Raw genomic sequence first — 14,454 nt, 5'->3', positions numbered from 1 at the left:
CAAGATGGATCTATTTTGCATAATCCTAAATAGGAAGATTTCAGTTTTCTGCATAAGAAAGGTGTCATTAGCAGTAGACTTTCCTTAGTTTTATTGCAGAAATGGGTCACTAATGTCCACACTATTAAAAATCTTGATGCACAGCCAAGCTCAGGATAAAGATTCTGATCAAATTAGCCTATTAGTCTAAAGAAATTAGCAAGTCTTGCCTGGTATTTCTGTTGCTCATAGCTTTCCTTTAGTGAGAAGGTTTTGATATTTTCAAAGAAATATGGTAAACTAGCTTGTCGGTATACAGAGCATATGTTAGAAGGGCATATAGAGTTCATTGGCAAAAGATTATATTGACCTAAGCTGCTGTGTCTATAAGCAAATTTAGCCTTTGATTTGCCCCCACACAAGCTGCTTGATATTTTCTACAGTAATCTGAGGATGATCTGCTTTCTACAACATTAATAGCCATGGACCATCAATAGCCATTGGACCTTGATGTACATGTGTGGTGTTCATTGAAGCTTTTTTACTTCAGTGGAAGCTACTCATAAACAGAGCAGAATTTAGCTTTTAGTAATTCAGATAACTCTAACCTAAAACCCAATATCCTTCAGAATACTCAGTTCTCCTCATGCACTGATTGGTCCCTGCCAATCCCCCATTCAGTATTGTTTGCAGAATCACTTTGTCCTTGTGTGCAAGCTATAAACCACTTCTGATTCTACCTTCCCTGAGATCAGAGTTCAGTGGCTCTGTGGTACTTAGTCAGTGATTGTTCCCACTAACAATCTCCAAGACCCCAGGCAGGCTGTCTTAGTAGTAGTATTGGCAAATTACACAAAAATAGAGAACAAAATAAAAATAATTAAAACTAAACTTGTTTCAGATATTACACCTGAGATGTCAGTAAATGCAAAATAGTCCAGACAAAACTGATGAAACCCCCTTGTGACTCCTATGACTGTTTTGCACTCCCTTACATAAAAGGGCTATTTAAAAAAAATTATGAAAGTAACTCTAATCTCAGAGCTTGTTACAAGTTCTAGTAACTGATCCATCCTATGCTATGTTTATAAGAGAAAAAATATATATACTTGCTTCCACATCCACAATTTCTTCCAGTGCTAGTGCCTGAGTTCCACCATAATTGGTTGTTCAGTCTACCAATATTTCCCTCTCCCAGACTTTCTTTGTTCTTAAGATCAAGGGACTTTTAGAATTTGGCTTATTTTATATAAAGTTATTTAGAAAGAGCAGCCAACTTTTTTTCTTTTGAGACTGACATATTGGACCAGCTGTTGTGAGGAAATCGTGCCAAGAAGTCTGTCATGTTGCATTTTTCACTTTTTTTTGTTTTTGTTTTTGTTTTTTGTGAGGCTAAAAATGAATTTTAGTTCTTAGAAGAGATGCCAGCTTGACAGCCTTACAGACCGAAATACTCTGTTTATCCATATAACAAGCAGTAGTAGTGCAAGCTTGCCCCTACTATCACCCTGAAAGCATATCTCAATTTGGATGACAGGAAGGGATGCCAATTATGATAATGACTTTGATCATGAAAACATTTATTCACTAGTATTGAGACCAAAACAACTTCCCCATGGGTGAAAATTTCTATAGCCAATTTCTACCATCACAGCCATCCAGTCCTCTGCATTTTTCATTGCTATCTTCTGGGTAGATTGTCGTTTGAAACTCTTTTCCATTACCAGCATGACAGTGACAGACAACGTAGCCAGTCTTTCTGAGATTTTTCTGGACCTGTTGTTGGTACTTTTGGTAAATGTCAATGCCATTCTGTCCAGACAATACATTATCTTTTTGGCATGACTGCACTTTAAATGGAGATGGTAAAAAATACAAATGTTCACTACAAAAATTGTTGAATTTTTGAAACATGTTGACCATTTGTGGAAATTCTAAAATTTGTGATCAGCTGAAATGTCAAGTGCTATTTACAAAAGGAGAGGGTCAGGTCTGTGTGTTTTATCTGCTACACTGTTTCTACACCATTGTTTTGTGTTCTATCCCCATTGTGTAGAGCTTACGTGTAATGGGAAAATTCTTAGTTATATGTGTGGGGCTGGACTTGCATGCTGATATTGAGTGAAGAGTTTAGCACACAATTTCACACGTTTTTTATTTTAGTTTGTTGTCTCTCCTTGGGAGCATGTGCTTTTTCTTAGCCGTAACTCATTCTCTCCTCCTTTCTCTGCCAAGAGACACCCTACATCAGTCAGTACATAAGTGATATCTCCTCCCCTATCTGCCCAGAAATTGCCTAATGCCTGGGCCTTTAAAAATAACTCCCATTTGGAATTCTACTTTCCACCATTTTTGCCCCTTAAGACAGCACAAGGCAGTGGCTAGGTTGTTGAGCACACTTGCCAGACCATAGGCACTGGTGCATCCCTAGATGTAGCCCCTCTTGTCTCAGAACTCAGGGGGGTTGAGCAATCTTGCCACTCTGTAGACTACTGCTGCTGCCAGTTAAGGTGACCTGCATTCCTCTCCAAGACAAGTTATAAAATCAAGAAGGAAAAACGGAGGGAACACCAGTCAGTTCCTAGAAAGATGGTGGTTATACAACTGCATCCAATCTGGAGCAGCCCACACACAGCTACTTAACATAGCCCCAAATCAGACAAATACCAGACCTTCATCTTCATGCTGGTTAGTGCAAGTTCTGTGGTGAATAAACCCTTCACCGTCCATGATCTCACTGCCGGTAATCATCCAGATCGGTTCTGCATCACAGCAACCTGGCTAATTTGCACCACATGATCAGTTTTGTTTGGCTCACTTGAGGACATTCACCACATATTCAGAAACACGGAGAACAAATCTGGACGTAGACTATCCATTCTGTTCCTTCCAGTCTCAAATGTAAGAAAAGGTCACTCAAGAATCAAATGCCTTTGGGTGCAGCCTCTTAACTGATGAGTCTACGAACAAGAGTAACCACAGGAGAGGAAAGATGTTCCAGTGGTTAGGTTGCTAGCCTGTGACTTGGGAGACTGGGGTTCAGTGCCCTGCTCTGACACAGACTTTTTTGTGACCTTTGGTAAGTCACTTATTCTCTCTCTGTCTCAGTTCTTTATCTGTAAAATGGGGATAATAGTCCTCTGCTTTGCAGGGGTGTTTTGAGGATAAATACATTAGCAGCTCACAATCTTTAAACTACTGTAGTAATGGGGGCTATATAAGTATCTAAGCTAGATAGCCTAGGTCCTAGTAGAAATCTTTATTGCTGTCAGGTGCTCAAATAGCCAATGCATCAAACACATCCTTTTCCTTCTGTGACTAGCCAGAAGATTATTCCTCATCATATCCGCACAGCTGGCCACATCTGGGGATGAAGCCACGGGAGAGATGACATTTTGGCCTACCTTACTAAAATGCATTTACAGGAATAAGTGCCATAGCTTATTAAACTTACCCAGTCAGCAAATCATTTCCTCCTTAGCAAATCATTCCCCCACAGTACAGTTATGGAAGAAACATTAAAGCTTAGTAGGAAACAATAAATCAGATTTTTTTGCTCCCCCCCCCCCCCCCCGGTGGTGAAATGGACAAACACGTGATTTCTCTAACATATTAAAACAATAATGTGTGCATTCAACAATATTCAGTGCTGAGCAGTGGTCAGAAATAGCAATTTCCCTTTGCATGTATTTGTTTATTTTATTGATATCTTTCCATTTTGTGAGAGGAGTGCTTTGAAGTTCCCAGCATGTCTGGCCTTTTCTTTAGTTTCATGGTCATCTTCAACTTTGCTATTCTTCATCCTCTGCCATGAGGCAGTCATGCTTCTGTATTCTGCAGTTTTTATTGATTTTGGTCAGAAGTAATTAGAGAGAATTATTTCTCAATTACATTTCCTTGAATCTCCTAAGGCTGTCCAGCTGTGCCTTTCCCAACCCCTTCTCAAATTAACTTTGTTCTCACTGTGAAAGAAGACAGAGTAGCCTGTTCTTTTTCTTTTGAATGGAGATGGTGCTCTAGAGGACACTGATCTGATAATTTTATTAGCAACTCCTTTTTTGGTTCACAAATGCTCTTATTTTAATTTAGCATTACTTCCTGCATCTGATTAAAAATTGTCAATTTTCAAAGCAGTTTATATGTCTCTAGCCCCTTCATTTCTGACTGGAACTCTTCAACTTCTTTCCTAGTTCACTTGAAACTCCTGTTTAAAGTTTACTGAATACCAGAATGATAGTCTGTACCATTCTCACTCTGAAAGGCAGATTTTTTTTTTTTGTCAGTTCAGTACAGATTACATCCATTTCTAATGGGGTGGATTAATGCATATCCAAAACATTTTATATTTAAAAATAAGATGGGGGGGAAGCATTTATAATTTCGACATCAGCAATGAGTGATGTCTAGAAAACATTAATCAAGAGCGGAAATACTTTCATTGGTCAGACACTACAAAACACAGTGAATAGATGAGTTGGGAAGTGTTGCATAAAACTAAACCCTTTGGCATGTTGCCTAACAAGCACATCAGTGAAACAAACAAAACACGAGCAAACAGGAATCGGAGATGCAGAAATAGAGCTGTCATGTACAAGTGTGAGAATTTTTCTAACAGCTTGTGATGACTCATTTGAAATACTAACTCTCTTAACACTAACCCTAATAATACAGTCACTCAAGGAGCCAACATGAACTCCTAGCAGAGTCACACCAGGGATTAATTTGTCCCAAGGATTTTAATTATTAAAATTAGGTCAGTGTTCCTTGGAGACAAGGCTCTCCATGAGATATAATAATAAGCTGAGGGGAACAGACTGGATAAACAAAACAAGGCCATTTAAGCTTTTTTTCGAGTACAGAAACAGCAGCGTTTTGGCTCCTTTCTGCGTACCTTTATGATCCCTATCATCACAGTATCTGAATTCTTCATAAATGATGATTAATTTTATTTTGCAAAATCCCTGTGCTGGTTAAGTGTAACGGGAAGTCTGGTTTATTCCAGTTTTACAGATAGGGAGCAGAGGCACAGAGAGAGTCAGAATTTGATCCAGAACCCCTGGAAAGATTCCCATTAACTTCAGTGGGCTTTGGATCAAGGATCTGTCTGGGGTCACACAGGAAGTCTGTCAGAGCTGGGAATTGATCCCATGTATCCTGAGTTTGTCTTGTGCCTTGGGCAAAAGACCTACCTTTCCTCTCCTTTTACATCCTACTACCTCCCTACTCCTCCTTCACTCACAACCCGAAGGTCACGGTATGGTAGCTACTGCAACAGCTCTACACTCGCCAACTATTCCCCTCAACAAAGAGACTTATCAAATGGCCAATTTAGGGTGCTTTGCATCATTAGACTGGTGTAGTGTCCCATAATGGATCAGAGGATCTGGCCCTGTATCTAAGAATTTCTGTTGTCTGTTTTGTTTCTGTGCGTTTTTTTAAAAAAAGACTAAAGTACTTTTTTAATATTATTTTGAGCACAATCTTAATTCTACATTATTCATTCTTAATGAAGCTTTTTTGCTTTGGAATCTGTGTTAAATTGTGAATTCTCCTTCAGTCCTTATTCCTCTGTTTCACATTTCCTTGCCCTAATGGAGGAGAGAGGGGGAAAAGGGCCAGTACTAAGCAGTTGCTGTTAAAAAGTAAAATAAAATAAAAGCTCTGAGCACTGCATTGGAATTCAGCTTGACTACTGCCAATAAAAAACAACATTCAGAATTCAGTCCAGTAGGCAGCCAAAACATGAAGCTTTGGCACCTCCACATCAAAGGTTTCATGGGAGCTGATTAGATTTATGGCTATGATTAAGAGTTATCTTTACTAGGTTGATGGTAGGCCGGCAACAAATGCACTAAGTCAGTCATATGGCTAATGGGCGCTCTGTGATGGAGGAAGCTCAGATTCATTTCAAACACATTAACATTTTGCAACTATAACTGTAAAGCAGTAATAAAACTCCCAACTCATGCATTACTTTAGAAGGCAAAGGAGTGCAAGCAGTGAGCCAATTCACCTACCTTGGCAGTAACATGCAAGCCAGTGGGGATAGCCAGAAGGCAATAATATCAGCTTGGCAAGGCAACAGCTGCATTCACCAGTTAAAACAAGATGATCATTGAAAATCTACCACTCAATGACCAAACTGTGAATCATCAACTCAAATGTTATTTCCACCTTGACATATAGATGTGAAAGCTGGAAATCCACCAAAGATATAGACAGGTGACTAAATGCCTTCAAAAGCAAATACCTCAGAAAAATACTAGGTGTTCAATGGAAAGAATTGATAACAAATGCTGAGATTTGTCAGTGTTCAACTCTTTATCTAGAAAGTTATCCAGAAAAGACAATGAAAATAGTTGGGACATATTGTCTGTTATGGCAGGGATGCATGCACTGGATAGCCGCAGAAACACACAAAAGGAGGCGACTGATGGAATCCCTCTGTCAAACAGTACTTAGAGACAGGAAACTTATGGGACTTAACAACATAGAGGATGGGTGAAGGATGGCCAAGGAGAGACAGGGAAAGTGGATCTTCATTTACACCATAAGCAACATCTGATGGGCACAGGAAGGATTCAGATTCAGTTCTGCAAGAACAGACCTGGGTCCAATCAGGTGGCATCTAGCTCCACCTGCTGTAGCTTCTCTGCAGTTCATTTATCTCCACAATTGCCGGGTACGTACATCCTGATCTCAACAAAAACTACTGACATGAATCATCCTCATCAGAAATGTTTTTGGATGATTTCCCATGTGATCTTGCTTTGGGTCATGTTTCCATAGATAATGTATGGATTTTGATATTTATAAAAATACCAGTGGTTCATACATATGGAATTATGTGATATTATGTTATGGCAATCCAGTAATATTGAAAATGGGAAATGATCACTAGAACTGTCTCTTAAATATTTAAAAAGGAGATGGGATTTTTCCTCAGCCTATTTATTCAGAGAAACAAAATTTTAAAAAATAGTCCTTTCATGAATCCTGCACATCACATAGACAAATATGACATGTTGATCATTTCAATAATATTATGTTGGGAGCTGAACAGATGAGACATTTCCATATTGTTTTCTTCACTTTTTTCCTATTTCAGATTAAAAAGACAGAACTGTGTTGTTATATGTTGGTGATGTAACTACACATATAGTATTTCAAGGCTAGATTCTGCCCTGGACTAACGTAGTCTTGCAGGGGAGTAGGGTGTAAGGACAACCCCCTCATATATTCTGTTTTAGGGCTGCCTGAATCATATCTCCAGTTCTTAGGGGTGCGCAAGGGCTGTGTCCCAGCTACTCCCCACAAAGAGCGACTAGGCAGAGAGCAGGAGCAGATTTACCATGAAACAAACCATGCAGTGGCACAGGGCTCCCAACAAAAAAATGTAGGGCAAATATCTGAAAACCTGCCTCCCGAGTCCCAGCCAGCAGCGCAGCAGGGCTCAGATAGGCAGGCTGCTGGCATGTCTGTGTGTACCCCTGGCGGGGGAAGGGAAAGGTGCTCTGCGCACTCCTCACACCCCAGGCAGCACATGGAGACCCACTGCCCCCCATCCCCTAAGGGGCATGCAGAGACATGCCAGCAGGAGGGCTAAGGCAGCTCCCTGCTCTGCCTCCCTCCCTCTGCACTGCTTCGCTCTCAGAAGTGGCTGGCATGTCCCTGCAGACCATGCGGGGGGGTGTCTCCGTGCGCTGCTGCTGCCCCTGCCCTGAGCACTGACTCCACAGCTCCCATTGGCCAGAAACTGCGGCCAATGGGAGCTGTGGGGGCGGTGCCTGCAGGCAGCAGTGCATGGAGACCCCGTGCCCCACCTAGGAGCTGCTGCCAGATGGGGGTGTGTGCCAGTCACTTTGGGAGCCGTGCTGCCCAAGGAAAGTGCCCCCTCCAGCACCCCAATGCCCTGCACCCAGCACCCAAACCTCCTCCCAGAGCCTGCCTCCTCCTGAACCCCTACCCCAATCAAGGTACCTCACTTTATTTTAATTTACTTCCCATTACTTATAGGAGGAGGGTGAAGGGGAAAAAAGAATGAAAAACAGGGAAGATAAGGGAGAATGTTCTTTTTCTTGGCTGGGTCCCAAAGGTGAGGCCCCGAAAGTGAAGCTGCACACAGGGCCCCGCTAACTCTAAATCCACCACTGGCAGAGAGTAGCTGGAGGCATGTCTCTGCCCTTCCTTTGCCTCTCAGTAGGCAGTAGAGCTGTCATATGCAGGAGCAAAGGTATATTATACCCTAGAAAGGATGGTCACAAATTTCTTCTCAACTAATGCAATTGGGATTCAAGGGAGGAGTTGAGCCTGTCTGAGGAACATTGCCTCCTGATGCACTTGCTGGGGTGGTGTAGCTTAGCAATGACCCTTACTACATGGTCTAATGGAAAAAGTATTCTGTACTGCTGCTCATGGATATAAACAACTGATGCAATCTGAGGGCTAGATTCTGTCACCCTTACTCACATTTAGCTTTATCTTATTTCACAAGCTATCCCACTGATTTTAGTGATATTACTTACAAAGTAAGGATACTACTCAACATAATAAAATGAGACAGAATCTGGCCCTTGGTGTCACTGGCTGGGAAAGACATACTGGCAGGAGCAGGACAGGCAAATAATTCCAATGATGCTGGGAAGAGAAGAGAACCTCAATGAAAGAGGAAGAGGAAAGAAAAATCAGGAGTGGAGCGAAAAAGGACTGAAGGAGGACTTAAACTACTAGAAATTTCTTTGAATGGACAATTTTCACCCTACACTGAAAACAGCACCTGGATGCATGTACGCACATGCACAGGGTATTCACCAAAACATCCAAGTCCATTTCCTTCCGGAGTTTAATCTATATTCTTATGAACAACAAACAAATTGAGATTCCATCTGAACTGGCAGGTTCTATGTTGTTTTCCCCTGCAGACCGCCTTGTTTCATTCTCCTCACCCCTCTCTTCACATAGAGAGACCAAGGTGATGGATCCTCGCTCCTGGGTTCATACTCCAAGGCAGAAACTTCCCAAGTTCAAAGTTTTAAACTGGTGGTTCCAGTAGCAGACGACATCTCCTGCCAACCCCCGCAGTGAAAGTTGGTGCCTACTAGTGCTCCTTTCTGACAGTAGTACAGCTTGTGCAGTGAAGGGGCTTTCCAGGACCACTGAGTCCAGCTTCTGTGTGTATAGCTACCTTTCATTACCTCAACATTTCATCTGCTATCTTGTATCTTTTCCTCAGAATATCCTATCTCAACTGCTGGTGCTTTGACCCTAGTGCCTTCCTTTCATTTTTATAAACTTGTTTTCATTTGGCCCCATTGGCAGTCTATCTTCAGTCAGTTGACTGCATCAGTCAACACACTGGGACATCTATCCTGACAACTTTCCAGTGTTTGAGGACTTTATTCCTCCTCACTTGGCCTTTGTTCTAAGTATAATTGTGTGTTGGTTGGGGTTTTTTACACCCTTTGTTCCTTAACACACTATTCTGGCGGTGCTCATTGAGCACTTCACTGAAAGCACTGAGTCTGGTATGCATCGAGCAGACCTCTTCACCTTCAGTATACAGTCAGCTGTGCTCTAACCTTCTGGATGCAGCTAACCAAAGTCTCTGGCTAGTCCTGCTTTGATTACATTAGTCAGTAAACCAGCTGCTTAGTCCAAGAATACTGCAGGAAAAATTAATCAATTTACTGTCCTCTCAGCCTGATCACCATGCATAGTTCAGAGTTCTGTAATCATTTGTCTTTTATTAAAACATTTAAAATAGTTTTGTTTTTTATACCTGTGGGAATATCTACTTGGGGAAAAAAACAACTAGTGCTTGGAGGACTGAGGAAGTGCATGTGTTCCACTTAAGGGGATTGCTTGTGTGTGTTGAAGCACTGACCCGAGAATGGTGATCTATGACAATGTATAACTTCAGAGAACAGCAATTACAGGTAATTAATTTCCTATTTATTCCAAGTTTTGGGAATTGGATTTTCCTTTTAGGTTTGATGCAGTAACCCATCTAAACAATTTTTCAAGAGAAATGTTGTTGTTTAAAGCACTTCAACCACTCAAGCAACTTACTTTAAAATCTATGCATCCATTTTGCACAGTGGTGTGTTTGAATATGCCTCAAATGTGAATACATTTTTGTGTGCCAAAATTACACAGGTTTGTATGCCTTTCTTCATATGAAAATTAGCTGTCATTTATGACTAAATATTCACAGATGGATTAGCACAAAAAAATTGATTTTGTGCAACTAATTTTGAAGATCTTGTTCTTATATTACACAGATACTTAGCAGTACAAAATAATTACGTTTTGACTTATTTTTTTTTTAGGAACCAATAAAAGAGGAGGCATCCACTGCTCAGGAAGAAGCACTAAAGAAAGTGGATGCAGCGACTATTGCAAAGATTTCCCCAAGACCAAAGGTGAGTTTAAATTGCTCACTAAGGTCCTCATTCAGCAGAGCACTTAAGCATATGCATAATTTTAGACAATCAGACTTATCCACGTGCTGAAAGTTACCTACATAAGTACCTTGCTGAATGAAGGCCTAAATCCTTACTGCATATCACGATATTACATAATTACTTTTAACCTAATTGAACCCTTTTCTTAGAAAGCAGTAAGAAATCCTGCTTTTTCTCTGGCTGATAAACAAACATTCTAAACTTTGGAGGCCAATTCTCCTTACCCAGGTAAATCTATCATTGAAGTCAGCAGAAAGTTTGCCTATGGGGAAGGACTGCAGGATCAGATCCTAATTTGATAACACTGTTGCTGTTAATGTCCATGTGTAGTAATGGTAATCTCTTCCACTCTGTTCATTTGAATTTACACATTTTAAAAGGCCTGGATCTTAACCTATATTGATGCTCAATGCAGAAATGGTTAGCACATTATTATAGTTTTCATTTCAAACAGTTATTTATATTTGATTGATTTTTTAGAGCATCTGCCACCATAGCGCATATTTAGATCTGTGGGACCAGCTGGTATATATTGGTGTTATTCCACTGTGGTCAATAGAGCCATCCCAGCTTTCACATGGAGTGACCAAACAGCATCATTTTTAAATATTGAATGGCTTGGAGATATTTTAGTCAAATGCCTCTTTCTGCTAAGCACAGAACAATTACTGTGACAAGTCTGCTGCTGTAATTCATCCAAGATCACCCAAGCATATGTTCTAGTTGATGTGTAATATAACAATGCAGAACCACATTATAGTCTATGGCTATCTACGCTGAAGCAAATCCTACAGCATAAATTTAAAGAAAAAACTCGCAAGCTGGTTACCACATTGGCTATCCTAAAGTACATTTCCCTCTCACATTTGCATTTAACAGTTTGCCTGGGTTGGCTTTGATGGTCTAGCAACAAGATTTTGATTTATTTATTTATTGCAGTGTGCTCTCACCTTTTGTTTATTTTAAATCTGCTAGATCTCCCTTCTGTTGAGCACAAAACTGAATGTTGGAAGGTTGGTTGATCCTGATTTTTTTTTTTTTAATATATAAATGTGTAAGCACATTAGAGAGTAAACGAAAGGTAGAGTTCTGCATTTGAAAGTATATGAAAGCTGTGACTACTGATGCTTATAACATTTTTAAAAGAACCTAGGAACTATTGTGCAAGAGTAAGTTTAGCTGCATCCACTGTCTCCACTTTAATGAACTATTTTCATTAACATCCCGTTTCTTTTCCTTACAATTATTTTCAGTCTACTTTACAAGAACCTTTGAAGACGCCCCCACCATTTAAACAAATAGAAAAGGATCTGAAGACTCTTAGTAAAGATCTTACTCACATGAGGTAAAAATCTAGAGTGCACAGAAATGGAATTTTTAAGGCCATGAGTAGAAAAGAGAGATTCCTTGGGCTGCAATAGCCGCACTCTAGGGCAAACTAGGCAACGATACCTAACAACAGTTCAGAAATGGAGATTTACTCTATCTCTATCATTTATGCTTATTCAAAATGATGTCATCTCTGCATGAAGAAATGGTGATAATTTGGGTAGGTCTATGTTACAGAGCTCACACAAAGCACCATTACAGCATCATTATAATATCGTTTATTAAGATGCTTGGCACTCTCTCTTCCGTCTTTGCACAAATCAATATTGTGGTGAGATCGATAATCAAAGCAGTCAAAAATGCGAAGAAAATGTTAGAGTGTATAAAGAGTGGGATAGAAAATAGTGTAAATATTGTAATGCTACTGTAGAAAGGGATGTGTGCACCCACACAATACTGTGTTTAGTTCTGATCCCAAAACAGACATGGAAGGCAGAAGTATGTTTACAGCCCTGACCAAGTCCTCCGGAGGGACAGTCACCATGTACTTTTGGATCCCATGTACTTTCAAGCCAGCTGGGTCTAGGCAGCAGCCAGTCACTGGTTCTACCTCTGGGTTTCCAGGGTGCGAACTCCCTCTCTGGCCCCCTTTGTGAGATGTGAGACACTGCAATCAGAATCAGGGCTGAAGCTTTGACTCCTTTAATGTTTTGTAATGAGCACATCCAGACATTAGATAGGAGTGAGACTTTGAATTAGCTTTATGCTCTGAAATCCTTTAGGTGCTTTTGAAAATCTCCGCCCACTTAGTTTTAACATGCAATATAAGAGATTTAAAACTTGCTGTAAGTATAAAACTCAACATAACCTTAACTATTGAGCAGTAAAGGTTCTGCGTTAGGGTTGCCAGGTGTCCAGTTTTGAACCAGAATGTCTGATTGAAAAGGAACCCTGGCAGCTCCGGTCAGTACTATTGACCAGACCATTAAAAGTCCAGTTAGCAGCCCAGCAGGGCCAAGGCAGGTTACCTACCTGCCATGACTCTGCACGGCTCCCAGAAGAAGTGGCATGTCTCCCCTCTGGTTCCTAGGCGTAGAGGCAGCCATGGGGCTCCATGCACTGCCCCTGCCCCAAGTGCCAGCTCCACTGCTCCCATTGGCTGGGAACCGCAGCCAATAGGAGCTGTGGGGGCGGTGCCTGCAGACAGGGCAGCGTGCAGAGCTGCCTGGCAGTGCCTCCATGTAGGAGCTGGAGAGAGGACATGCTTCTGCTTCCAGGAGCTGCCTGCAGTAAGCGCCACCCAGAGCCTCCACCCCATCCCACACTCCAACCCTCTGTCCCAGCCCTGATCTCCCTCCCACCCACCAAACCTCTCCATCCCAGCCTGGAGCACCCTCCTGCACCCCAAATCCCTCATCCCCAGATCCTGCACCCATAGCTGGAGCCCTCACCCCCTCCCACATTCCAACCAACTGCCTCAGTCCAGGGTCCCCTCCCACACTCTGAACTCCTCATTTCTGGCCCCACTCCAGAGAGGTCAGGGCAAGGGTGTTCAATTTTGTGCAAGTGGAAAGTTGGCAACCCTACTCTGGGTCAGTGTGATGGGGAACACTCGCCTCTCATGAGCACCTCCTTTGGTTGGGTGCGAACCTGCACACACTCTCACCACCCTTGGTGGCTGTTAATGTTGTCAGATGGGTCTTCAGTGTCTCAGCCCTCCAGCCAAGACACACGCAGTCAATGTGTGAATGAACAAACTCCTTGCAGGGTAAAAATTCAACAGTGCCTCTCCCTCTGCCCTTGTTAAAATCTTTAGCTCTGTTTCTGGGCTCAGTCCTCAGCATCTTCTGGGCTTGCTTTAAGTCTGCCCCTGCCATATTATAGAGTAGCACCGCAGGTCTTTCCCCATGGAGATTCTTCATCTTTAACTGTTCTGTGGTGTCCCAGCTCTCCAGCCATGTCACTTCTTAACTTCAATCCCCTTCCAAGGGCATAGGGAGAGAGTAACAAAGTTCAACAAATGTTTAACGCTCTTCAGGGTCTTCAGCCCCATCCCTGGGTCTGTTTAATGGCCCAGCCCATTTCTTGGGCTTCTAAAAAAAACTTGTCCCTTCTTGGGGCTTTGGTCACTTCCCCAGTAGCCGGTGGGTGGGACCTGGCTCATCTGCTACTCTGGGTCCCAACCCAGGGACCCTACAATAACACATGATTCCTATTTGAATAACCCATCTTCTGGCTCTTCCTTGAGCTCTAGAAGGAGCAGCTTTCCTTACTGTTCTGTTCCCAGTCGGGAGCTGACTGGCTCATCCCATGCAGCTGCTTTTATCTGAGCCTGCTATGTTCTGATTGGCTGCTTCCTTGCAGCCTTTCTAGGCAGGCCTGGATGATTCACTCTCACTGCTCCTTTTCTGGAGTGAGGTGTGGTAGGACTGCAGGGCCTCCAGCAGAGGGACTCAAATGGATCACTAGATCATCTGACTTTATCTGTGTCACCAACACCACCCAGCACCTGCACACTAAACCCAACAACCAAATTAGACCAAGGTATTGGAGCCTAGTCTACACTACGCGTTTAAATTGATTTAAAGAGCGTTAAATTGATTTAACGCTGTACCCGTCCACACTACAACGCCCTTTATATCGATATAAAGGACTCTTTAAATCGATTTCTGTACTCCTCCCC

The 14,454-nt window shown here is 42.0% G+C and overlaps 1 protein-coding gene across 2 annotated transcripts in view; it reads left to right on the top strand.

Moving 5' to 3' along the window:
* The window catches only part of CCDC60 (coiled-coil domain containing 60), a 116,398-nt gene that overhangs the window by 32,997 nt on the left and 68,947 nt on the right, over nucleotides 1-14,454 (top strand). For both annotated transcript variants that reach the window (XM_032782088.1, XM_032782087.1), the window contains exons 2-3: nucleotides 10,308-10,400; nucleotides 11,696-11,787. In XM_032782088.1, the coding sequence (XP_032637979.1) occupies nucleotides 10,308-10,400; nucleotides 11,696-11,787 (185 nt within the window). The remainder of the gene's footprint in view (nucleotides 1-10,307; nucleotides 10,401-11,695; nucleotides 11,788-14,454) is intronic.

This window comes from Chelonoidis abingdonii, chromosome 22 (genome assembly GCF_003597395.2).
Source record: "Chelonoidis abingdonii isolate Lonesome George chromosome 22, CheloAbing_2.0, whole genome shotgun sequence".
NCBI classification, from domain to species: domain Eukaryota; kingdom Metazoa; phylum Chordata; order Testudines; family Testudinidae; genus Chelonoidis; species Chelonoidis abingdonii.
Note: the sequence above shows the minus strand (reverse complement) of the source record. Positions and strands in the feature narration are given on the sequence as shown.